The sequence below is a fragment of the Ochotona curzoniae genome, unplaced genomic scaffold (assembly GCF_017591425.1).
Source record: "Ochotona curzoniae isolate NIBS_2020 unplaced genomic scaffold, NIBS_Ocur_1.0 contig_883, whole genome shotgun sequence".
NCBI lineage: Eukaryota > Metazoa > Chordata > Mammalia > Lagomorpha > Ochotonidae > Ochotona > Ochotona curzoniae.
Window position 1 is genome coordinate 10188318 of NW_024466599.1, and position 27043 is coordinate 10215360.

The 27043-nt window shown below is 41.4% G+C and overlaps 1 protein-coding gene across 2 annotated transcripts in view; it reads right to left on the reverse strand.

Moving 5' to 3' along the window:
- Positions 1-13312: 13312 nt before the first annotated feature.
- The window catches only part of CYRIA (CYFIP related Rac1 interactor A), a 101171-nt gene continuing 87440 nt past the window's right edge, over positions 13313-27043 (reverse strand). For both annotated transcript variants that reach the window (XM_040992851.1, XM_040992850.1), the window contains exons 3-11: positions 26011-26132; positions 24760-24865; positions 23325-23461; positions 22789-22866; positions 22505-22621; positions 22030-22109; positions 20561-20687; positions 18585-18655; positions 13313-16746 (exon numbers count right to left, since the gene is read on the reverse strand). In XM_040992851.1, the coding sequence (XP_040848785.1) occupies positions 16683-16746; positions 18585-18655; positions 20561-20687; positions 22030-22109; positions 22505-22621; positions 22789-22866; positions 23325-23461; positions 24760-24865; positions 26011-26132 (902 nt within the window). In that variant the 3' untranslated portion in view covers positions 13313-16682. The remainder of the gene's footprint in view (positions 16747-18584; positions 18656-20560; positions 20688-22029; positions 22110-22504; positions 22622-22788; positions 22867-23324; positions 23462-24759; positions 24866-26010; positions 26133-27043) is intronic.

The window sequence follows — 27043 nt, forward strand, 5'->3', positions numbered from 1 at the left end:
CATCTTCTTCCAACTCCCCAGAAGACTACAACTGTGCTGGAGAAAAAGACATGTACCATAATATGAAAAATTGAATTCAAAAATTGATACCTAGTAAGGTAACCACTCTGGAAAACTAGGGCTTGGATGATGGGCTTGGGGAGTGAGAAAATTTTCCTTAAAAAGAAGGAAGAAGACTTTTGTTGGAGCTGGAGAGATGTTTAGGCCTAAGCAGGACTGGAGAATCAATCAGTTGTTAGTGGCAGAGACAGGTTTTCCAGCCAGGAGGAAAGCAAGGCCACAAGCCCAGGCAGCCTTCCAACACCACCCAGCTGTCTATGGCAGCACCAGAACTCAACAAGGCTCTGACTCTGAATGTAAACAGCACAACTGCATTATCCCAGCCCTGGGATGCCTTCTTCCTTCTCCGGGTGTGCTGTAGGCAGGCATCGTTTCTGCACTTTAACCCAAGGTGTCTGGATGCAAGAGAACTGCATCTCAAAGGATTAGATGTCCCCACCAAAGTAGCTTCCTTCTTATCAATTCTAGTTTCTTGTTGGAGGAAAGGACTTGTGTGTTAGAGGTGACTAAAAATTGGGAATGTTGGTCACTTTTACAGACATGCTGTTTGTGCCCAGATATATTTTGACCTGTGCTCACCAATGGTTCAGATCTCATAGTGACAGTATTCCCATAAATATGAGATTACTCCACCCATGTGATTCTGGTCAGCAAATATGATTCAGCCCTTGGGCAATCATCTTCTCCTGCGGAATTTGCCTTCCAACTGGTAAGATGACAGCCATACAAGGACAATGTGTAGTAGTACCCTTTAGCTCTGAGAACACAGGTTTCTAGTTCCAAGCCCTTTAGAGCTCGGTCCAGGCAAAGTGCCCTCTTGTAGGACTTAGGAGACAGTCTGTTAGGGTGAGGACTGCCAGGCTTTCTCGGAAGACGTTGTCTACGTGTAAATCAGCATCAGAAGGATCATGGTTCTACTTAATCTTCCTTTTGGATTCTAATATTCATTTTAGGATTCTGACTGGTTAGTTGAAAATGTCTATTGTGTTGCAACTCTGAGGCCATCTGGCTCTGGATCTATCCTGAGGATGCTAAGCCAGTGTCTAGCTAGATAGAATCAATCGAACTCCACTGGAGAGTCTCACTGGGACAGTGTATGCTGAAGAGATTCACTGAACATCCTTGCAAGTTCTTTTCTTTCATGCTTGACTTAGAGGTTCTGGTTTATGTTTTAGTAAGAAGGAATGTTTCTTATAGAACTATGATTTTTTTTTTTGAGACAATAATGTGGGCAGGGAAATGGTCCCCAGTAGGAGATTGGTCACCATCACGTGCTGAAGGAAAAAGATGAAGATGGTAAGGGAGCTAGACTATATGCCATGCAAGGCAGCCCTGATGACAGGGGAGAGCAGGCACACGTACATGAGATTTGATCACTGTCCTCACGTCTCTCGGTGCAATGGCAACCTCGGTTTGACTGGCATCATTTTAATCCATCGTAGAGCTTTCAACGGGAAAAAACGTAAATGAAGTATTTGATCCGATGAATGAATAGCTTCAAAAAGAATCTCTACAATTGAATATGAAAACAAAGCATACTGTGGCTGCCTATACATTTATTAAACGATAGTGTTGAACAGTTAACTAAGATATGTTCTTTAGAAGCACAAGGTGTGCAGAGAAGCACGATGTTCTTTTTTAGATGCCGTAGTAAGAATGTTCTGAACACAATAGAAACCAGGGCAGACATGCCTTAGAGAGCCTTGGCTATTTGGACTTATTCTGATGAAGCTATGAGATACATATGTGAGACAATCACATGGGGTGTCATTGCCCCAGGTATCAAAACAAGAAAATAAGTACTTCTTTTGGGGGCCCATCTCTGGATCTCATGAATGCTACAGTTCATTCTATCATTTCTTTGAGCTTTTTTTCTTAGGTAAATCTCAGATTGGGAAAAGAAATAAGAGAAGACACAGAAAGCCTGGATGATCATCCCACGCTAAATTAGATATGTCATGAATGATAAAATAAAGATGATACATTTCTTATTATTTGCAAATTTAAACTAAATCTATTAGAAATATTTAATCACAGCTATGAAAGTTGTCATCAAAAAGGCCTACCCTAATTTGAACTTAAGAAGTGTAGACCCATGAAATCTTCATTAGTTAATTAAAATTTCTTAATTTAATGAAGTGTCACCCTGATAGATTAAATTAAATAAATATGGCATGCCCTGTAGTTTACAAATGAAACCCTAGGAAAATGACTTAATTTAGAAGTGTAACATGCTTTCTTTGTATTTTATTCATTCATTCATTTACTTTTCAATGACCTCACTATGGCTTCATGCATATGCTATCAAATGTCAGAACAGGAAGAATCCAGGTGGATGGATGAGATTCCGCAAACATTGCATTTATTGATGATGATCTAATGCGGTGCTTAACCACGGCGTACTCAGAGAAGAATCACTTTGTGCCAAAAGTACTTGCATTTCATTAAGGATAAAGGACTCTATCTACGAAGCTATTGCTGTAATGCTGGCATTATAGACATTATCTGACATATGTGGATGAATTGCTCAGGGTAGCTGCCAAAGACTGCTGAATTAAGCCTAGGATGCAGGAATGAGAATGATCTGCTGCCTGTCTTCTTCACAACTGTGTTCCAATCATGCCTCACAGATTGCAAAGTAAGTTAAGAAGTATTGTTTCACTAACTGATCAAAAAAAAAAAAAAAGTCCCAGTCCAGGTGCTTGCTGCAGGTGAATGCACTTGCACTGTCTTCTAAAGGTAAGTAGGTCAGCTGTGGAAACTCAGCACGGTACATCATCCAAGCTGGGGCAGCATGCTCTGTTGGCCAGCCAGGATGTCCAGGTTTACTGCTAAAAAAACTTTCTTCTTTTTCTTGGAAACCTGAACTCTGATAAAAGGATAGTTGTATGGGCCCGGCGCAATGGCGCAGTGGTTAACGTCCTCATCTTGCACGCCCGGGATCCCATATGGGCACCGGTTCTAATCCTGGTGGCCCTGCTTCCCATCCAGCTCCCTGCCTGTGGCCTGGGAAAGCAGTCAAGGACAGCCCAAAGCTTTGGGACCCTGCAACCGTGTGGGAGACCCAGAAGAGGCTCCTGGCTTTGGATCGGCATAGGATCGGCTGTTGCGCTCACTTGGGGAATGAATCATTGGACGGAAGATCTTCCTCTCTGTCTCTCCTCTCTGTATATCTGCCTTTCCAATAAAAATAAAATACACCTTTTTAAAAAGAAAGGATAGTTGCATTTATCACCTGAGCCAAAAGCTCCCCTGCATCCAACCTTCCAACATTAAAGACTGAGAGAAGTCACTGTTTCTAGACAGTCAAAACTCAAGTTTGAATCACTTACATGACCAAAACCTTGCCTAGAACATCACCTAGAAGACTGAATCACTTACGTGACTTGAGTAGCTTTCCCAAACTATCTTGTTGTGAAGATCAAATGTGTGATGGGGTCACTCACAATCAGAGGCTTGAAGAAAAGCAATTTGACCTAACCCTTCATACCAGGATGGTTTGTTGCTGGGCCTATTGTGGGGCACATGAAGCTCTATTAGTTGTGTGTGCACACCCATATTCCTAAACCCAGTTTATGGGTCTCTAGAGAGATGCTACTAGTAACTTCATCTTTACTTCATCAGGCTTTCAGCAAACTTGGGTCCCTAGACCTGATGGAGATTCCCAGTAACCTCTGGAGCAGTTACTTTCAAAGACTGAATTCCTTTATCTTTTTTCTGCTATGTTCCATGGAAATTGGCAGTGAGTTAGGGAGCTAGTACACTGTTCCCAACATTTTTAACTCCACTTTTCTTTGTTTTACTTACTGGGATTCTAGGTAAGGTTTTGTTTTTTTCTTAAACAAAGAGTTTTTAGACAAAAATGTTGACAACCAAAAATCTGGATTCTTTGTAAGATTTCTTTTTCATAAGAAAGCATACAAATGAATACTCTAACATGCAGATTCTCTGGCTCCTTGTAAGGAAATTCTGGTCAGTAGGTGTAGAATAAAACTTGGAAGTCAGCTTGTAGAATGCCATTCAGGAGGCTTCAACAAAGGCAGTGCTTGGTGGGGGGAAACTCGTGAGTTCTCCTCAACAGAACTCACTGCAGTCATGCTCCCGTCCACTCTTGAGGTTGCCAACTAAAGTAGCCGTTACGTGTGGCTAGAGTATTAGGAATGTGGCTGCTATGACCAAGGAATACAATTTAAAACTTCAACCCAATTAAAATTTCAGTAGCCACATGTTCTTCATGACTGATCTCCTGGCTGTTTCAAGACCAAGGTTTTCTCTGCAGCATTCATGGGAAACAATCATTTCCTTTTCCTGTGTTAAGATCATTTTGTCCATATTAGAGCATTCATAGATTGTGGAGTGTTAGCGTGTATATACAAACCATTTAGGGTCCTTGTCTTAAAATCACTCAGACTGTAATGGGGCAGATTCTGGTCTAGGAAATGGGCAAACCCAGATCCAGCAACCAAATAGAGATCCTCATCACAGCAATCTGCTTTTATTCATCCTGGCGCCTTCAGTTTCTAGACTCCTTGGTTGTGGAGGTAGATTTCCCAGACTCAGGTAACTTTCTGAGTCTGTAGTTACAACTATTGTGAAATTTTTGAAACCATTTCCTAATTGGGGCATCATGGGGTGGTTAAAAACACGGACTGTGAAATGAAACAGTACAAGTCGAAATGTTTGGGCTGATCTTTGTTAGTTGTAACCAGTCAGCTTTGGGTAAATGCATACAGTGCCAATATCAGTTACTTCATCTATAAACTGGAGATGGTATTATTGCCTGAAGCCATTGTTTGTGACTACCAGATGGAATAAAGCATGCAAGATGTGTGACGTACTGTCTGTGCAGGATGACCAAGAGACATTCAAGCTTCTGTAACACAGCGATGGAGAATACATTCTGAAGCTGAGTTGGGAATTTTAGAATCTATGACTTGCCACTTACAATTGTGCAAACCTGGAGCATTTACTTCACAACTTTGTGCTGATCCGAAGGAAAAATTACAGAGCATGTATTGAAGGTCTGAAGACAAATTTTATTCCAGCAGAGGAACTATCAAAGTAACACAGAACCCACAGCAATGAGAATCTGCAGCACAGCACAGAGGTTGGGCTCAGCTCTCAAGACTATTATCACAGATTGGAGCCTGTAGCCAAAGGCCAGAGTTCGGGGTTGGGAGATGGAAAATTGCCATGGGGAAACACCAATGGGGAAGGGGATGATGGATAGACAGACAGACTGTAATTCTTGTGGAAGACAAGCTGAGATAACCAGATATCTGGAGATGGTAGATGTTGAGAAAGTCAGTTAGAGATGAAGGAATAATTAGATATCCAGGCAGGGGATTCTGGCTAAACCTAGTTACCAAGATTCTTGCAGAGTAAAATACCAAGATAAACATGGAAGCCAAAGAATCAGGCTTAGTTGAACAGAGTTCAGAAGGAGACTAATGAGATTTTGGTTAAGGTGGGGATTTTTTCAGTACCTCTATTTTCTCCTCTGTAACAATGCAGGCATATTGGGGGTCTCACCAAGGGGGTAAAATGCATCATTCCCTCACTGGGTCTGGCTCCTGGTACATTCTCTAATAGCATTCATACTTATTATAGATCACGGCTTTCCTCTTTTGATGCATACTTTTCAAGTCAGCCAGAATATTTGCTAGAAAGCATACATCTGACTATGCTCTCTTCCAGTGCAAAAATCTTTCCTTATCTTCTGATTACCCTCATACCCTTTCATTACTTAGCCTCACCTCTCATGGGGTTCTCCACATGTCTCCTCCCCACCAGAGCTGGATAAAAACAAGATAAAACAAAACCCAACGCTGTGCTCTTTTCACACCAAATCCCTGAGGTTACCATTCTTTGTTCACATGTGCTGCTGCCCTTCTCTGTAACCATTCTCATACACCCCCTTTTGGATGCTTCTCTTCAGTCCTCGGAGCTTGGCTCCGCTGTCCCAACCAGTCCAAATCAGTCATCTTTCTGCCAACCTGACAAAGATTGGAGTAAGACTCCCAGGTCCGTCCTGACGCATGATTTGGAGTTGATCACAATTATTGTATGAATAATGCTTTTATGTCTCTCCCCCACCAGCTTGTGAATGATCTGACTTTCGTAACCACATTTTTGTCAATCAGTGCATGTCTTACACAGAGTACTTATATAGCAAATTCATGGGTCACCAATCAGGAGACCAAATGAAGGTCTCCCTCGCTGTTATGTGTCAGGACTCTCCATTTTACAAGCACAGAAATCTACAGATCTAATTTGACAATCCTCTGACAATATAGAGCATGGAAAACTACAAATGAACAGGTGCCATCCATCTATCTTGAGGCCATGGAGTGAGTCATTAACAGGTAGTTTAAGTCAACACAGCATGCATGGCTGCTTCTCAAACAATCCAACTCTGTCCAAGGCGAGAAGGGACATTTATTAAAAACACTGGCAAAGTCTGTCAAAGCGAGACCTTTCATAGCTGTAATTCCTACCATCTGTAACATCTTATATTACATAAGATCCTCAATTACCAGTAGCAGTGTTAATCCATCATCTGTCTTAAATATTTTTAGATGTTCTTTATATACTCCACTTGGCTCCCCTTTCTGTTTTCATAAGTGTATATTCTGACTTGCCACAATTAATTTTCTGCTTGATCTATCATATTATAAGTCCATCCACAGCCTTTTTGAAATTATTTTTCAACAGTTCTATAAAGTATAATAACAATTTATATTGAAACCAAAGAAAAATGGAAAATCTGTTAACTAAAGAGAAGCCATACAGTTTACCACTTTTACTATGCAATGTTACAAATATAAACATTTTCATTCAGGGATTTCTTCTTTGTATTGATTACTGTAATTTTTTTCATCATATGGTTCCGTAGACAAAGGGATTCTTCCCTTTATCCCCCCCCCCCTCATTGTGGGCTCCCATCTTCTCCCATATTATTATAACAGTATAGTCATTCAGCAACAGTGCTAAGTGCACCATTTTGCTATTTAAGCATCTAATAGCATTGTAGGTATAGAAAATGGTAAACAGTCTGGTATACTAGTTTCAAGGTATATTTAACAGTTTCATTGGAAATTCTTTTATTTGGGAGTAGAGATCTGTGCTACAATGTACCTTCATTTCCTGATATGCTTCAGAGTTTTCATTTATTATCTAAATAAGATCTTCTCTCAGGTCATTGTTTTAATTTATAATAAGAACAAAGAAGGTAATACATTTTTAGGAAATTATTCTGTCTACTTAACCAAATACATCAATTCTACCTATTTTTAATACTAAAGAGTTTTTTTTGTATTTTAGTTACTTTTTAAAAAGATCTATTTTTTATTAAAAAGGCAGATTTACAGAGAAAAGGAAATAAGAGAGAAAGACCTTACATCTTCTAGTTCACTCCCGCAAGTGGAGCTGAGCCTAACCAAAACAAGAAGCCAGGAGTTTCTTCTGTGTCTCCCATGTGGGTGCAGGGTCCCAAGGCTTTGGAACATCCTCCACTGCTTTCCCAGGATACAAGTAGAGAGCTGAATAAGAAGTGGAGCAGCTGGAACATCAACTTGCACTTATATAGGATCTCAGGTGATGCAAGTTGGGGATTTAGCTATTACACAGGACCCTCAAATTTTAGCATTAAACTAAGAAAGACTCATTTAAATAAAAGTGGACAAATGGTTATTGTTTGTTGAAAAAGATATAAAAATACGTTCTATTTCTTCCAAAATGGTATCATCATACATACCTAAATAGAATTATCTGTCTTGAGAGGAATTGAGTTTCAGTTACAAGACCAGAAAAAAAGACTAAAAATCATGGCAGAAGAATCCAGAATGCATAAAATATTGTCTTTGCACATGTAGAAATCAAAGTAAATTTGTGTATACCAGAATAATATCCTTCAACCTCACCACAACTAAATCCCTTGGGCTATTTTGGTGTCACATATGGTTCTAGTGGATACTGCCAGGGGTCTAAGTGTGCATGTCCTCTACAAAACCATTTGTTAGAATCTGAACCTCCAGTGTGACAGTCTTTAAGTGGTGGAGGACTCTTAGTCATGAGTATAGAACCCTCGGGAATGGAATTAGTACTCTCATAGTCTGTGCAGAACATTTTATGAAATTAGATCTCTCCTAAACGAGAGTTTTGCTATGTTCAAGGATGTGAAGACCAGTATTGCTTACATGTGTATTCTCTCTTTGCTATATACATATTCAAAATGGTTCCAGTACAAGTTGCACTTTTCCATGGTTAAAAAAAAATATTTCCTTGTGTACCAGCATGTTGTATTTGCCCTTGATTAAGGGTTATCTCTACCCTTTAAAGCCAGCCACCCTAAATATTATGTCATCAGCTAATTGGGCCTACATGTCATCAGCATGATTTCATGACTGGGACTCCATGACGTACCAGGATCTGTGAAGGTATGCTAATTCTTGCTAAGGGGCTTAATGGAGCCAAACAGCCTTCACAACATTTAAGATGGTTCAGACTTGCCTTTGCACTCTCACATTTAAATTCAGTAGTACCAAAGATACCAGTGACGAGCGTTTATGATTAGATTTCTGTATTCATTTGCGCCCCCCCCCCAAGTTTCATTAAATAATCTAAATCTGCTGTATACTGCTTTCTGAGCATTGGACAAATATTCCTCCTGGAATCCTATCATTTTATTATTGAAAAATCCTGCAGAAATTTATTTTCCTGAGGGTGGCCAAACTAAGGATAACTAAATGCACTAACAAGAATAACAGGGATCCAGTCGGTCTAGAGAGCCTGGAGTATGGTGGGCATGGGCTGTAATTCCTACTGTGAGAACAAACAAACATGTTTCTTATTTAAGGATAACAGGCGCCAGGACAGTATTGGGACTTGGAGTAGAAGCAAGGAAGTGCCCTGCATCATCATTGTTCCAAACCACGCGTAGTGGTCTTGTATCAGAATTCTTGCAAAGTAAATACCCAGTCAGAGTTGGTCCAATTGGCAGAGCTTCATTTGTGCACCCACAACTGTTCTAAATGACACAATAGCTCTAACCTTGACTCTTGCTGAGATAAGGAAATTAAATCACTTATGTCCCAAATGCACATTAAGTGCCATGTATTCTGTTTGGTGATGGTGAACAGAGAGTATGATAAACCACAGACAGACAGACACTGCTTTTAAGGAACTCACTGTCCAGTGAAGAAAAGATAAACAAAGTGACCTTTCATGCATTTGGTAACTACTGTATATTGTATGATCTCCACCCCACCATTATGGAATTTGCTCTTTCTCTGCATGTAAAATCTTGCAGTAAAAAAGAACAAATGAAACATATCTTTAACTTTGTCTCACAAGCACCTGAGAATTGACATTTTCCTCTTCTCTCCCATGGTACACTAATTAACATTTCTGAGGACATAATTATATTTCAGGAAACTTGCTAAAGACTCTAATATGGTAGAGAAGTGTGTGTCAGGAATGTGGAAGATTGGAGGAGAGATAGTCAAGCATGCATGATCTTCTAGGCAGATGATGAAGGTGAGAGTAAATAAAGTGAAAAAGATGAGGAGTCAATTTAGTTGGAGGGTTCTTGAGAAATATGTGACAGGAATTAATGGTTGACTGGGGGTATGGAGCTAAAAGAACACAATATCTTTCTTCTAATAATACCACGGACTGGATAGGTGTTTTGCTGAGTGGTTGAGATGCTACTTGGCACACTCAGCTCCAGTGGCAGAGTGCCCGAGTTCAAGTTCTGGCTCACGCCCCAAGCCCAGCTTCCTGTTCAAGTGAACTCTGGGAGGCAGCAGGTGTTTGTGTTGTTAAGTTGCTCCTGTCACAGTGAAGACACAGACTTAGTTCTCAGCTTCTGCCTTTGACCTGGCCCAACTCAGACTGCTGTGAGCATCTGAGAGCTAAACAAGCAGATGCAAGTTCTGTTTTTCTGCTTTCAAATAATTTTTTTAAGATAAAGCAAAACACCACGAATTTAAAATCCTTAGCTGATTCTATAACTTTTCTAAAACAATTCTATTTCATGTTGAGAATTCTCAGGAAAAAAGAAAGCAAACATTTCCAGCTACCCAAGTTATCTTTGGCAACCAAAGTTCTGGAGACAAAGCTGAACTAACAGCATTATAGATTTCAGAATGGTTGTGCACTGTTAGGGCAAGCTGCCGAGATCGCTATCCAAGGTGCTGAATTGATTCATCCAGTTGTCTGAAACTGTGCTTGGGTTGCCCTTTTGTTAGTGAACATGTCAAGTTTAGCTCTCTGATAGGAATGCAACCTCCTCCCAGACTGAACAAGACATCATCTGCCTAGCACATTGGCTGTCTGCCTTTGGCAGCACTAGCTGATGCTGACTTTTGATCAAGAGAACAGCTTGATTTCTCATCTGGACTCCTGGCTGAAAGCTCTCTGTTTCTACAGAGGTTAAAAATACCCTGACAGGCAGGTAAGTATTTCTTCTAGGAATAAAATTGATTATCCAAGGGAGAAGATAATTTGTTACTGTGGATGGTTGGTGATCTGGAGAAATTAATTCTCAGGATTTTGTTTCAGCACACCCAAATGTTCCACCTTTTCAGGCAGCTTCTTTGGGATGCTGGTCTACAAGGAGCTCAGTACTCTAAGGGAAATGTCTATACTGTCAGTGGAAATAAAGCATACTTGTAGGAACTGTACAAGAGCTAATATTTAGTGGAAAATAAATTAAATGCATTGGAGATCCAGAGGAAAGAAGATTAACATACACTGGGGTAGTTAGGAAAAGTCCCATGAAGAAAATGAGAGGATGTCCATGGGCTTGACGTACCTGGCGTCTTCAGATATAGGGAAAGAGGGGGTGCACTGGTGACAACAATATGGAAGCGCCTACCCACGGCCTATCTGGGAGATGAATAGTTCAGCCTGTCCTGTGTGTGGTGTTCCTCATCTTTCCCTCCCACACTCATATAAAAAACCACCACCCTTGGGACCCTCCCCACCACGTCTGTATTGTTTTCTCATGCAAGATGAAGAAGTATATTTTCAAATATATAGCTACTTGGAAGAAAACAATTCACCAGTTTCCCTCGAGTGCTTTTAACATTTCCCAGAGACATGTTTCTTCAAGGTGTAAGAATTCTTTCAGAGCTGACTGTCAAGAGGTGGCATTCAGTTAAGAAGCTACTACAGAAGTTGGGTTGACCATATCAGAATATGTGGATTCCAATCACGGCTTCACTCCTGACCTTGGCTGTTTGGTAACGTGCACCTTAGAAGGTAGCAAGTAATGAGTCAAATGATTGGGTCTCTGCAACCAATGTGGGAGACCAGTATTGAGGCCCTGGCTCCCTGTTCAGCCTGGTTCAGACCCAGGTATTGTGGAAATGTGGGGAATGGACCAGCAAATGGAATACTCTCTCTGTTGTTCTTTCTCACCTCAAATCTCAGTTGTGTTAATTTTGGGTTCTGGCTGGCTGAGGAGTGTTAATAAACTCTAGCTCCCAATTTGTAATAAGGCCTGCTTTGATGCAAACAAGATTTATTTTAAAATGAACAAAGAGTGAAGGTGGAGGGGGAGGAAGAATCTCAAAGTCTGATATTTGGTAGCAAAAATGGAAAGATGTCTTAGAGAAAAGATTTTATTATGTGAATTTACAAAAACTTTATGCCTCAGTCTCATGTAAAATTAAACTGTGGGATTGATTTAATGTTCCACTTACCATAGTTTTAAAGTATACTCTGAACATGTCAGCACAGTATTTTCAGCAGTTGAAAGATAGCCAGGCTTTCATGTAACGTAAACGGGCAAAGAAAGAGCCAGGTCAGTAAAAATGCAGACTCAATAGCTTGAATCCCCTGCTTTGGAGTTCTGACTTTTGAGCAAAAACAGACAAATCAGAGAACTCCTTTTATTTCTTGTGAAGAGTCATCAATGAATGAGACGAGAAGAATTTCAGTCTAGTCTCTGCCAGGATTCCAGTACCGGCTAGGTTAATGTTATTTCATGAGAAAGATTAATATTATTATTTAGTATTATTTAATACCCACTTACATTGTGATGACTGAACATGTGTAGTACAGGCATTTCAAAGAGGAAATATCTAGGAGTTCTGGCTAATTAACTGATAAGACCAAGAGTGAAAGTCATGTATGGACACAGTTTGTAAATATCCAACAGGTTTCATGAATGTGCTCGGCTGAGATCCCCATTTCCATCCGTTGACTGCTGTATTCCATCTCCTCTTCTTGGCTTCCCTCCTGTTTTCTCCCCTCACCCTCTTCTCCCCCTTCACTCTTCTCTCTGCTTCCATTCGCTCCTTCTTTCCCTCCCTCTGTTCCTTTTATTTGAAAAACACAGACAGATTGAAACATCCTTCTGCTGTTTCACTTTCCAGATGCCTGCTACAGCTGGAGCCAGAGACTCAGGTTTGGTCTCCCCTTCATGGGTGGCAGAGCCTTCGACTTTACTCACCTGCTGCCTCCTGAGGTGTGTATTAGAGGCAAGTTGGAATTCAGATTGGAGTCTACTCAAACCCGTGCAGCATATTAACTGCTGTGCTAAATGTTATTAGTTAAGGATACAAACATACTCTCATGATCTTCAAAGTCCCTTTTCTTTCTCTCTCCTTCCAGCTTTTGTCCACTGCCAATTCACAGTTTCCCATTTCTATTAAGTTCCTTTTGCACCTCAAACAAGTCTACTGATTATGAGTCTGTTGTTTCAACAGGGAATCACAGAAGTCCTTTTGAGGACTCTAAACCATGAAAAGCATACCCAATTAGGTTTCAAATGATTCGTATTTAAATTTTTGCTATGGAAAAACTCCAATGTTGAATATCTACAGGAATTGTTTTAGAGATTACTTTGTAGGGAAATAACATTCTTGTGAAAAAGATTATTTGTGTGGCTTTTACCAGATTCATAAGTTGTCAGCACTCTCAAAAGAAAGAAAGGGTGCTTACTAGGTTTTCTTAGTATCCATGGACAAGGGTTCTCATGTATCTCTAAACACTAGTAATGGTTCTGTACATTTTCTGCCTATTTTTTTTAACACTGAAGAGTCTTTGTGGAGATGAGTAAGAGATGGCGGGTACCAGTGCAGCACATCTTGGATATGACATCTTCTGTCAGAAGAAACTGAGGTGCTGAGAAGCAAAGGGAAGCTGGCATGAGATTCCAAGAGCAGGTGTTCAGCAAATGTCTATATGGCTTAATTATCTTGTGCACATCACCATTCAACCTTGAACATAAACTAGAGGTGTATTTTTAAATATACGTACCAAACTTTAATTTCCATTTCACACTCAAAACTTCTGTACAAAAAGAGGCAAAGCAGGCAGAAAAATTACAGCGACTTTAGCAAACAGCATACAACTTTCAAACAGTTCCAGGAATGTGAACACCTTATACCAATGTTGCAGGAAGGTTGGGTTCAAGTGCTCTGTGCCCTTATTTAAGATAAAACCCCAGTGTTTACTATTAGGATCTAGAAAAAAAAACTGTAGCTATCTGGGATGCAAGACTGAATAAGAATTTTCTGAATTCTTGGATCCAGAGATTTAAGACTCTTCAGGTTTTTTTTGAGTAAGTATGAAATTATTTTTACTAAAATGTGATGATATATCAAAAGCCTCAATTTACCATTAATGCATTGATATTGTGGTGATGACCAAGAGTAAATATTGATGAAATATTACATATTACTGAATAGCTCAAAGATAATATTCAAGTCTTTCTGGTTGTTGATGAATACCCCAACCCATTTAATGAGTTTACTATAATTCAGAACACCAATTTCCACATGTTTTTATCAATTACTATGTTTCTATGAATTATAATGAGCAAGTAGCAATGTATCAGAGAAATATAGGATTCACCTTGTTGGTTTGTCCAAAAATAAATATTGGAGCCTTGGAAAACACCGTTTATTTGAAAGCTATGAGACGTCAAATATGAACTGTTGTTAACATTGACATTGTTTCTAGTACTTTCCCCTAAACCACCCACAAGGCTTGGACATGTGTGCATGCAGCATGAAATAAGTGATTGTTGAAGGACTCCTGATGCCCGGCGGACAGTCTATTAAAAGAACATGTCTCCCACAACAGCCTGGTGTGGACCCAAAGCCCCTCACCTGCTGGTGATCACAGACATTCAGTTAACCCGTCCTCATGATCATCAGAGGCAACGATTCAGACCCTGGGGCTTTCCAGAATCCATCCACTGGTGTATCTTGGCTTTGAAACATGGGGGCCTAGCTAACTGGAACAAGCCAGCAACCCCTCATATACGTTTGGTCCTATTTGATAGAAAGTATAATTAAAAATTATAAATGTGCTTAACTATTTACTCTGAAATATATATATTATCTTTCAAATTATATATAATCTATACATAATTTGACAGATAATCCCTAACATTTTCCCACTTAGTCAGCTATGGTCTATGAGATGCATCACTTGGGCTCAAGCCTCCGGAGCCTCAAGAATCCCATGGCGGGTGAAAAGTCCACTCCCCTCTACAAGCTTTAATACCCTCACCTGATGAAGGAGGAACATGGACAAAACCAGGAGAAACATTTCATGTTTCTTTCTACTGTTGACAGTCACTGCCCAGGCAGAAATCAGGACTGCCAAATGGAAGGCCTTTTGAGTGGAATAGTGATTTCATTCATCCTGTGCTGCCACATTTTGTTGGTGTCCTCCAGGGTCTTAGGGTCCCTATGTGTGAGAGGGTCTTGAAGACTATTTTGTAGATGTGTGTTCTGATGAAAGTCTTTCCAAGCAGCTGTACTTACTCAGCTTCAAATCTCCACAAGAATGGGGCCTTTCCTCTCTCTGCTAACTAATGTTTAGACACAGACCAGAGGACCTTTATTGCCACTTGACTGCATTTCTTTGTCAAAACATAAAGTCCCTTCTTACAGGACTAGTAGAAATGTGAGCAGGCTGCTGAAGTCCAGAAAGCAATGACCTTTTACAGCTCATTCCTTGGGATGCTGGGGATGATGTCAAACTCGCAAGAATCCAGAGCAAATCTCCAGGATTAGAATTATCACTCACCATTATTGGGACACTCTTTCCTTCTCGTGGAACCAGATAACTGACAATACATGCCAAACTGAGGGTTTTTTGTTAAAGAGTCCAGTTCCATGCAGTCACAGGCAGCATGGTGAAACAGGAAGAACACGGGGCAAGGAGCAGGCATCCTAGGTTTCAGCGCTTACCATGTAGAAGTCATTCTCTTTCCGTCTGTCCTGCATCTTCAGTTCATCATTGTTCCACTGGAGGTCAAAATAGAATATATTCAAGAGTTCACTCCAATTCAGCTATGACCTACAGGAGGCACTACCAAGGGCCTTGGAATGGTAATAGTGATCAAAAGAAGGTGGACCATTGTTTATTGGACTCTATTCAAGAAGGGAGAAATGGAATAGTCAGTTATTCTATTGGCTTCCAACATTCCAGAACTTTTGGAGACAGTCCATTTTACAGATGAGAAAAGTGAGATGCAGCGAGCTCAAGCAGATTTCCCAAGATCATGCTGTGAACCATTCATAGGGCTAGGACTTCAGCTGGGTGCTTGCTTTCACTTGGCAGCAAGCTAGCCAAATGCAACAGGGAGGAACTACCTTTCAAATACTAGCTAATAACCAGAAAATGTGAATTTTGGTCCTCTAAATTTCCCAGTTTTCTGATAACTGATAAAGTACCTTAGACTTGTGTTCCCCGGGGGCATAGTCCACATAGAACAGAGCTCCTATCATGAGGACTGCATACCCAGCACTATGAGGTTGTAATCTTTACCCAAAATTCCAAAGCCAGGGCGGTATTTCCCTATTGCTGTAGGCAGAGGGCTGATGCAGGGGGATGAACTGTCCTGTCGCCTGGATGCCCCTCCTCCAGTCTTCCCCCATCTCCCAGACAACCACCCGCATTAGGTCAGCTGCAATAGACATCTATCCACTCCTGCTGCTCTTTCATGAACTGATTAAAATAGAGGTGATTTTCCTCTTGCAAAATTAAAAGAGACCATTAGAGGGATATAAATCCAGACAGAAAGGGAATGTGCTGATTAATAAAACACGTGCCCACAGAAAAGTTGCACGTGTGACTTCAGTCTGAGGAAAAACAGTGGATGTGTTGAATCCAGAACAGTTGGGCTGAATCCTCCACCTGCATTTTTCTTTTCTTGGATTGCCCTCTCCCTCTGTCAGGATAACAGTCGTGTTTCTTGTAGCTGAGCTGACACAGGAAATCAAATACTTCGTGTTTCTATAAGCTATACTTCCCAGAGAGATAACACATCTAGAATTAAATCACTCCCACAAACTATTCAGTATTTCTGATTGTGACAGGTGTGATTAAAGGACTCCAGTAGCAAAGATCAAAGTCTGCGAATTTTGCCTTTGGAGAAGGGGATTTCATTTCCAACATCAAAGGTAAGGCTTTCAAGTCAATTTATGCTCTGCTGGGTTGAGTCAGTCAGGATACAAATTAAGGTCCATATATTTCAGTGACAAGAAGGAAATGGTTATGTAAATACACGAGTATTAACATCAATCTGTATTAAATTATGTAAACATATACATCTTCTGAGGTCAGCACACAGATCCTCTTCTTTAAGCAGAGCTCTACTGAAGCATGGCTCGAATCTGCTTGGATGTTGACTCATCATTCAAGTGCTTTGTAGTGAACCTGAACGGAGAGAGCAATGGAGGTCAGCTGACAGTGTCCTGCAAACGCTTCAGGAGTGACTCCCCAATCGATGTTTACAAATTAGATGTGAGGGTGGTTCTTTTTAGACAAACAGCCACATGCCTCAGCGGACATGTGATTCTCAGAGATTTCATTCCTTCCAAAGGAATTTGGTACTATGACTGTTAAGCTAAGTAGATTTTTTTTTAAACCTAAACCAATAGTTATACAACAAAGCAATCTCATTTTTCAAGCAGGTAGATTTTATATGACTGGATGAAGAACTCTGAGCATCCAGGCTGCACTATGAAAATGTGGGTTGTTGTGTCTCTACTTTCATGTCAGTTTTATGCCCATTGCTACCACAAGGGTGCACAAGTGAGGCAAAAAAAAAAAAAAAAAAAAGCGGTGTGATAGGCACCTGCTCATCAACCTGATGTTGCTATCATCCGTGCAAAATGAAGAAGGGAAGGAACAGGTCCTCAGCTCACCATATAGGCTTTCATTTCACTGACAGTAATTTGGAAGTGAAGTCATAGCCTTCATTTTGTAGATGAGAAGACTTCAATCCCAAAATGACCCACTCCAGGTAACACACGTGTTGATGTGTGATCTGTGATTCCTGACCTGAAAGTACATCTGATTGCCTCAAAAGCCACATCTTTCCACTTCATTGTATGTCCCCCTGACAGACTATCGGTTGTGGAGGACTAATGCCTGTCACAATGTCCTGCCCAAATAAGCTTGACTTGACTCGATGATGCTGGAAAGTTAAAAACGTTTAGGAGCTAGTGTGGTCTGTAACAGCCACCAAAAGAGGAAATGTTAATTTATTCATGAATATAGAAGGATCTTATATAACCAACAATGGAGAATATTATACTATTCTGGAGGAGGATGACTTAGTAACTTCCAGTCTAAAGTTCAGTGTCTTGGTTACTTCATGTGTTAAGTGGGGATTATAGCTCAGCCTTACATCTCTGAGCTGGAATGGTTAATGGAGACAATATAATTGTGTGAGACGCATGTTGCCTATAGATAGGTTTTGCACCCACTTACACTTATTGAGCATTCACTGCATGCACAACATAGGTGGAATAGACAGAAATGGAAGAGGAATAAGATGGTGGGGACCATGAGCTCTCCCGATTATTTACAGAGTGGGTATGACTCAACAAATTTTCAAGATGTGACAAAGCATAAAGAAATCCATTCTCAGACGAGGTTGGACATACGCTTCCTTGGGAAAAGACAGAGGTCAGGTACTAGGGCATTACTCCTTTGACCAAGGAGCTGGAATAATCCGGTTAGAATTTACACAATGTACAGCAGGGTTTTTGATTCTGGAAGCTGCATGTGAACCATGCTTGCATACAAAAATATAAATAAGACCATACACACACACAATGTGCCTAGATTCTTTCTCACTTGGCCTGGCTCCAAGACTGATCCTCAATGTTTTCTGAAGCTACCCCACCATTTCCAGGTTCAGGAAGACTTGGGGAGTATTGACCAATAAGAGAGGTGAGTCCCAAAACCTTCTTCTCCTGAGATGTCCATGCTACTTCAAAGGACTTAACCAAGAGTCAGGAGGTCCATGGTCTGTAGGGGTCCCACAGCGGCAAAGTTGGATTTTAAGTTAGCTGTTTATACCTTTTTACGTCTCTGGATCTCATTTTCTTTCATTTGTATAAAGGGGATGATAAAGATGAAGCTGACCTCAAAGGCTTGTTGGGGAGACAAAACATATTAAAATATTGAAGACAACAGTAGGTATACTGGCCATCAGTCTGAAGGGCTGGCTGGCCCATGTCAGCTTACCACAGAGTTGGGCTCACCTGAGGGCATTCAGGAGCCCCTCCACGCTGTCTGGGGCCTGCTCCTTCAAAACCTTGATGCAGCCTTTCATCTGGGAGAAGAAAGCACAACGCTGTGTTGACATCCAGGTAGTTTGGCCCATAATAATGTCTATCTGCAACAGCAACTGTTCCTACCAATATCGTATTGTTCTTGTCCAGAAAAATCAAACATAGAAGCAAGTGGTGCTTTCCTACTCTTTTGGGCTTCCAGAGAATTCTGTATGACCACAGCTATTCTTGATTATCACACGATACACTGTGCATTTTATTTGGCACTTGGGAATAAGGACTTGAGACTTTGATCTTCTTGTCTTGTACTTCAGAACCAGGTGCAGAAAGTTCCCTCTACTTAGGCTCAGGTGGGATTTACTGGATGCACCACAAACCTGATGATTTGGTATCATCCTTCTGCCCAGAATTCCTCAATTCTGCAGCTGTTTGGCCTGCAATGCTTACTGCCCTTTCTTTCTTTCTTTTCCTTCCTTCCTTCCTTCCTTCCTTCCTTCCTTCCTTCCTTCCTTCCTTCCTTCCTTCCTTCCTTCCTTCCTTCCTTCCTTCCTTCCTTCCTTCCTTCCTTCCTTCCTTCCTTCTTTCCCAAACTGTGGCTTCAAGAACTCTGCAGAGCACATATTTAGGGCCAGGCACTTTGTACCAGTTAGTCTACCAGGCAAGAAAACAAAATCAGTGAATAAATCAGAGTCTCTATTCCCTTTAAAGAATTCATTCTGCGGGGTAGACACAAAACACAAAACAGGAGTGGAGGAGCATTCAGCCTGATGACAAAAACCCTGGGCAGCGCATCCACATGCCACGTGAAGGTTTGGTAACCGGGATCTGGCTCCTTACTTCAGCTTCCCACTGATATAGAGCTGGGGAGGCAGGGACAGTGGCTTACTCACTGGGTTCCCGTCACCTGCATTGGGTTCCTGGCTTCCAGCGTCAGCCCCAGCCCAGTCCTGACTGCTCCAAGAGTTTGCAGAATTGACTAGCGGATGCAGTTTCTTTCTTTCTGTCTCTCTGAGTCACTTCAATACAAAATTAGTAATTTATTATTTATTTTTATTGGAAAGCCAGATAACCAGAGAGGAGAAGAGACAGAGAAGAATATCTTCCATCCACTGATTTACTCCCCAAGTGGCTGCAATGGCCAGAGCTGGGCTAATTTGAAGCCAGGAGCCTGGAGATTCTTCCGGGTCTCCCACACTGGTGCAGGGTCCCAAGGCTTTGGGCTGTCCTTGACTGCTTTCCCAGGCTGTAAGTGGGAAGTTGGATGGGAAGCGGGGTCACTGCTGGGACATGAATCGGTGGCAGTATAGAATCCCGGCACATGAAGTTGAGGACCTTAGCCACTATGCTACCATGCTGGGCCCAGTATTTTTGGTGTTGTTGTTTTCATAAAATGCAAAATGGAGAGTTCTCTGGGCTCCAGGGGTGTCTCTGGGTACATAGGAAACCTATTTATGGATAACTGAGGCTGAAGAGTGTGTCATGGGAACTCAATCATCTGAGAGTGGGGAGAAGGGTATTCTGGCAGGGAAAGGAGTCTTTGCATATTCAAATGACAAGAAGAGGCTTGGAAATTGGGTAGAGCAATAGGTAAGGAGGCTGGAGAGGAAGCTGAAGGTTCTTTTAATTTGCAATCCATTCTCTCACAACTCTTTGCGTGTTACAACACATACAAAACAGAAACTTATTGGCACATTGGGCAAAGGAGGGACAGTTTGAAGTTCAGCTGCACCACTGGCAGAGGGCAGCAGCAGCCCAGACTGTCCTGTCTGCCATTCCGTGGTTAACTCATGGAAAATACTAAACTTATGGCTGGATGGACAGCTATCCTGGTGGCACCTGTGTCTTGAAGAGAACACCCTCCTGTGGAGACTGGAGGCCAGAGGAAAGAAGCCAGGTCTGTTTCACTTTTCTTAATTTGTTCAATACAATTCATAGTGGTATCTTACATCGATCTTAGACGTCTTGCAGAAGGCTCCGACAGGGTGCACATGGTCGTACAGGATGATGACCCCCACCATGACCCTCATGCAGAACATCAGCGTTTCTTCACTTGTAAACCTACTCCGGTACTCCCTGCAAGACACAGCAAACAGCAGCGGCATCGCTGCCTCTGTCAGAATGGGCAGTTTTGACTCCACACTGGTACCTTCTCTAACCCACCCTTGAGAACAATCTCTGCAACAATCAGGTTAATAGGCTCTTGAAGCAACTCATGATGATACTTTTCCTTGAATTTATCCAACCAGCAATTCAGTGCAAAAATAAAGTAAATTCTAGGGCAGTAAATTCTCTTCTCCCTGTCTTTTGGTAGGGCCAGCTCATCATGTACATCACTTCCCTGCCTATCAATCTTGAATATTTTATAGCAGGTCCTTCTGGCTGTCCAAGATTATAGAGAATAATGACTTCATTACAGAGAAAAAAGAACCAGGCTCATTTCTACCCAGCAGCTATCATGTCTGTATTCAGAGTAACTCCCTTTGTTAAGATACAGGCTGCAGATTGAATTGGACTGGCAAAGATACCTGAAAGAAATTATGTCCCATTCACTGCACTGAGCATGTCTGTGGACTTTGAATTTGTTTACTTGCCTCAACAAGATCATTGATGATTCAGATAATTTAGGCCAACTTGACAGGCTTTCTTAGCTGTCATTTCATCATGAACCAGCCCCATAACGAATACAATCAATATTTGTGTCTTGGAATGAATCCCAACATTGGTGTAAATTAAATATTTAAAATTAATGTCATCTTGATACCTTGAGTACTTTCAAATACTTTGAAGTAGAAGACATCATGGGGGTTTCATTGGTTCAAGCCCAAGAAGGTCAGGGCATTGGCTTAAAGGCACTGGAAGGGCTATAGCCATAGTAGATCTCAAACATCCGAGTGTGGGTTTCTCATATTCACACCATTTTGCCCTTGGACAACTGAGCCATTTGGTAGACCTAGCAACTAGTAATCAATTTAACTATAAAGAAAGAAAAAGTGACAGAGACAGGGATTGACGGAATGAGCTTTTCCTTTTCACTCTTGCATTTTTCTTCCTTAGAATGCCTACTCTTAGTCCCTACAGTAAATTTACAATAACACTCCGTCATTTGACACAACCTGTCCATTTAATCCTTCAATGTATTTATAGCACTGTGGATCTGAGTCTTAGTTCTAACAATCTGTGCAGAGTTTGGCGAAGTCAGTGAACTGATTTTGGCTTCAGCAGTTTCTTTCTTTCTTTTTTTTTTTCTTAGCTACAAGTTGGGGATACTGGCACCTACCATCTGACTTTGTGTAAATGATAAACACGTAAATGCTAAAGTGCTTATCCCAGTGGTACATGTCATCATCATCATCATCATCATCATATCAACACCCTGAGACGATGCACAGTCATGAACGTGACAGATTTAACTTACGGTGTTTCCAGCATGACTTTGCACACACTTGTCATCGTACTGAGGCAGTCTGTGGTGTTCTCTATTGGCAAGGTCTTGTTCTAAAGAGGAGACACAAATGGAGGTCAGCCCTGCTAGCAGCTTTCATGTGCCTTAATAACAAGTTCCAGTTAGGGGTGGTATGGTGGCATATCAGGCTATTCTTCCATTCTGTGTTGCAATCATTCCACATGGGTGCTGGTTTGTGTCCTGATTGCCCCATTTCCAATCCAGCTCCCTGATTCTGGTCTAGGAAGCAACAGAGGATGGCTCAGGTCCTTGTGCCCCTGCAGCCATATGGGAGGCCTTGAAGAACCCTTTGGATTGTGGCTCGTTTCAAATCAGCTCAGCTGGGGCCACTGTGGTCATTTGGGAAGAGTACCAGCAGATGGAAGGTGAAATATATGTTCTTTCTTTTTAAAGAATAACAAGCCCCATGTTGCTCAATTCAACTCACTTCAGAGACAAAGTGCATTGTGGCGTTGCTAAGGGTTTTCAGCATTGGTGTGGCTTCTGCGTAGAAGAGGGACATTCGGTTGGCCATCTCGTTGTTGACCTCATTCTCAATGTCTAGCTGATGGAAAGAAGATGAGGAGGTATTCATAAAGAGGAAGTCAAACGTCTCAAAATACTCTCCTTTGGAACTTGTATTACAGACCAGATTCCCCATCTTCTCTCAGGGTCCTGCCTGATGCAGAAAACCGAAGAGCCTGGGACGGGGGCAGGGGACTCAGGACTCACGTGCATGTTGTTGATACGGTTGCGACTGATGGTTCTTCGGTAGTAGCTGAAGTCATTCTGAATGGCCGGGTTCCTCATCTGGAATGCAAAACGAAAGGTCATCACCTTGCAGCCTCCAAGGAGGGTTTGCACTGGGAGCCCAGACAGGCAACTCTTCAGCTACGCCAGCACACCTCACTGCCATGCAATGGTCAAAGAAACTTTCAGTTCAAACAACAACCAGAGCTTTATTATTCAAAAAGAGGCCCCACTTTTTCCTGTGGGCTGGACTTCAGGGAAAGTCTGTTTGTTCCCATGGGGCAGTAGACACTTGGAAAAGCTTTCTCTGATTTCCTTTGCAGAAGCTGAGTTTCCGTACACAAATCATCCTCTCAAATGGCTTTGACCACATGGAATGCAAGTTCTCACCACAGCATTTGTCTGTCTGGGGAGGGAGCTGCATCTGAGTCATCTTTCTATCCCCCACCCACTGCACTAGCACAGCAGCTATAAACTCAGCACGTTTTGTTCCTTTTTCACAGTAAAGCTGGCCTAACCTTGAGCTCATCAAATCGAAGGGTGAAGTGCAGTATCTCTGCGAACTCCTTCGCGAGGGCCTGCTCCCGTTCCAGGTGCTGGGTTGGTGTGTAGGGTGGGCAAGTCAGAGATTCCAGTAAACTCTGAAGAGCCTTTTCTGCAAGTGAAAAACAGAAATATAGATGGTCAAGATGAGCCCGGTTCTCGACTCCTGCTCCCAGTCTCAGGGAGAAGCTTCCAGGCTCTTCCTTGTCTATGATGACTCTCAGGGGCCCAAGCTGCTGCATCCAATGCCGAGGCCCCTGTGGTCAGGTTCCTCTCCAAGCTTAGCCAGTTCCCCTATTCTCTTTAGCAGGGCTTGGCAGACTAGGGCTACAGGCCTAAATCTGGCTCTTTGCTCATTTTTGCACTTCAAATTTTATTAGGACATAGACTATTTTTTTTCCATTTGTTTATGCTTTGAAAGGGTCCTCCTAGGTTCTATGACAGAGGCTATGGATAGTTGCAAAAACTGACAGGATAGTCCATGAGACAAAAATATACACTCTTTGGTACTTTACAGAAAGGTTTGCCTTTTACAGTATTTTTACAAGCAATGTCTTTAGCTTGATGAAACATTTCCAGCTACTGGAACATATTGCCTTCTGCAGCAGCAGCTCTACCTTGGTCTCATCTGACTGACAGATCTCTGCCTAACCTGCACTGCAACTTCAAATGTCAGTTCATTGGGTCTAAACTTCCAGCTGGCGGAGAGAGAAGCTGACTTCCCTTTCACCTGAATCTCTCTTTATTTGTGAAATGAGTTTGATTCATTAAACCACTCTCTAGTGTCTTAGATTCTAGTCCTCTCAATAACATGATCACCATTCTTCCAAAGTATTTAAAATTCTCTGTTTTTTCTCTTAAAATGTGCACTCACTTTTATGGCAGGTGGCATGACCATGATCAGCATCATTCTAGATACACTCTACTAACCAATGTAGGCTAATACAGCTTCACCACAGGGGATAATGGCTATCATCATGACACTGAAACCCTTGTCAACCAGACTTCCAAAGCACTATGCTCATTTTTATTGTCTCTTATGACATTAAACTTACCACCTGACTGTAAGCAACTGAGTTCTTTTGGGGTTAGCTGGTCACTTGTATCTTCTAAGTTACTTAGGTGATCAGCTTTCAGTAAAAGTATTCTGTTGGGCACAGATGAGAAGTCCAAAGGGACACTCTACATTAGAGACATTCAGAATGTGCAAATAACTTCTATAGAATGAACTCCATAATGGACTGAAAGAAATACAAATACAATAATCAATGTCTAGCTTAAATTGCCTCTTATTTGACACAGTTGATGGATACGGGACATTTTCCAAAATGCTGAGCTCTTTTGGCTACTTCTCAAAGGTCAACACAGAAATTTATACGTAGGACATGCAAACTAAAAATGCATACTCACCTAGTCTTATGGAAAACTCATAGAATCTCTTTAGCCTCACAACCAGAGGACACACTGCATTCCAAGCCTTCTCCTGAAGCTGAATGTCATTGGGATTTTGAATTGCCTACAAAAACACGATAGGAATGACTGCTTAATAAGAAGTAACAAGCTCCACATCAAAATGCTTCAAGAGCAAGAAAATATTTTAACTAAAAAATATAATCCTTGATAATATGTACTGGTCATTTTGACATTGCTTGTTTGACTGCCTCCAAGATACTACTCTTGAGTGGAAATGTTAGTCCTCGAACATAAATCAATTGGGTCCACAATTTCGTTCTGTGGCATCTAACTTGTTTCTATGATCTTGAACATGAAAAAGAGCAAATAGAAAGTAAAGCCAGTTTAGCCATCACTACCGCTATTTGATTCTTCTAAAGCCCATGATCCTTGACCCACTTTGTGGACTCTGTAGGTACTTTCCTTTCTCTCTAAAATGTCTTGCAATCTTGTGAGTGTGTATTGAATTTAGGTTGCCTAAATTAAATAGTGGCCTCTAAGCAGAAAAAGCACCTCTTAGCCAACTGATGAACTCTTAGAAATGCTATCTTGTCCAGGTTTCAGAAGATGGAGCAGTACAACAGAAGTTCGTCTCCGAAAGACAAAAGGGTGGTGACAGTACTCTGCGTGTATATTGATAGTTCCAGAAAACTGATACTTTCAAATAAAAGGACTGTAAAATTCTTGCCTTTAAGGCATTCTAAAGTCACAATATCGAACTTACTGTCTTCTTTTCTGCTTTGCTTGTTTCATTTTTCATGTTAAAAAAGTTTCCTAAGACACATGGAATGACAGACCCGCTGTGAGTGACCCACCAGGACCACTCCCAAAGTTTCTCAAGTACTTGCTATACCCGATCTCACAACTCTTTACTTAACTCCTCTTTACAGTCACCCTATGCATGCTTCCTCAAATGAAGTCATCTACTGAAATTATCGTTTAGATGTGAGCTCTGCTATGTTAACTGTGTACCTGAGATGAGGAAGGCTAACACTTAAGTGGTCTGTAGAACCATGTGCTGGAATAAAAATGGTCATTCATACATTTTTTTTAGACATACTACCCTCCTTGTTCTTAGAATTCTCTCTCTTTTGTGAGTGTATTTATGTGATTGTGTTTGTGTGTGTGTGCGTGTGATTATGTGATTGTGTATGTGGCTTTGTTATTCTCCCAGTGTTGTCAGGCTGTCGTTGTCATTGGTTTACGTACATCTCGGATCTCGGGCCCTGCCCCTTTGTAGGCCTGCAGGTCTGCGAGGATGCTCTCGGAATCCTGGAGGACAGCGCTGATCTGGTTCCATATTTCTCTCTCTCCCTCTGTGGGCTGGGCATCTACATGGCAGGGAACCAAGAGGCACAGAGGACTCAAGTTTACGAAGCGATCTGGAGGAAGACTGGCATTTAATTCTGTATCTTGCACAATCCTGTTTTATTCCTAGATAAGCAGTTACCTTTTAGCATAATAAAATGTTGGGAAGGGGAAACTAACACGAGTTCTGCCCTTTACTCAGTTCAGAATATTTGACATTCCTTCTGCACACATTAAATCATTTTGGAAATATGGTAGGTATTTATTTATTTACTTATTTACGTACAACCCATTTCCCCCCCACACCTGCAGCATATGAAGCACTGGTTAACAGAAGCAATAAGTGTTCTTTTAAGGAGCACACTTTCTGATTGCTTTAAATTATTTAAAATTTTCTTATTGTAAAATAGACAGAAAATGTACCATCTTAAACTATTTGTGCGTATATGGTTTTAATGTTGTGCAGATACAATCATAACTTTATACAGTCATTAGCCCAACCATCTCCATAACTTTTCACCTTGCAAAACTAACTATACCATCTAAGAATGAGGTGATTTCAACCATGAATAAGGGAATTCCAAAGGGCAAGTGAATCAGAATTCAGTGAAGGGAAAGATGGGGCAGGCTGGCAGGACTGAAGGAAGTCAGAGGGCAGGGATGGGATTGGCACCGAAGCAAGCACATCCATGAAGAGAGGACAGGTGACTGAAAGTCTTAAGCTAGAGCAAGCAACACTGGGCCTGGCAAAGCAGGCTTCCTGATGCACAAAATAGTCTAGCCCGGGAGCCACAGAGGGAACAAAGAGAGTCACTGCTTCTTCACTTCTTTGCACCCTTCCAAGTTTCCCAGGCACTTTCAGCATACATTCTCACACACCGTCAATCACGTTACATTTCATCTTCTCAGGCTTTGAGTATCTCAAACAGAAACC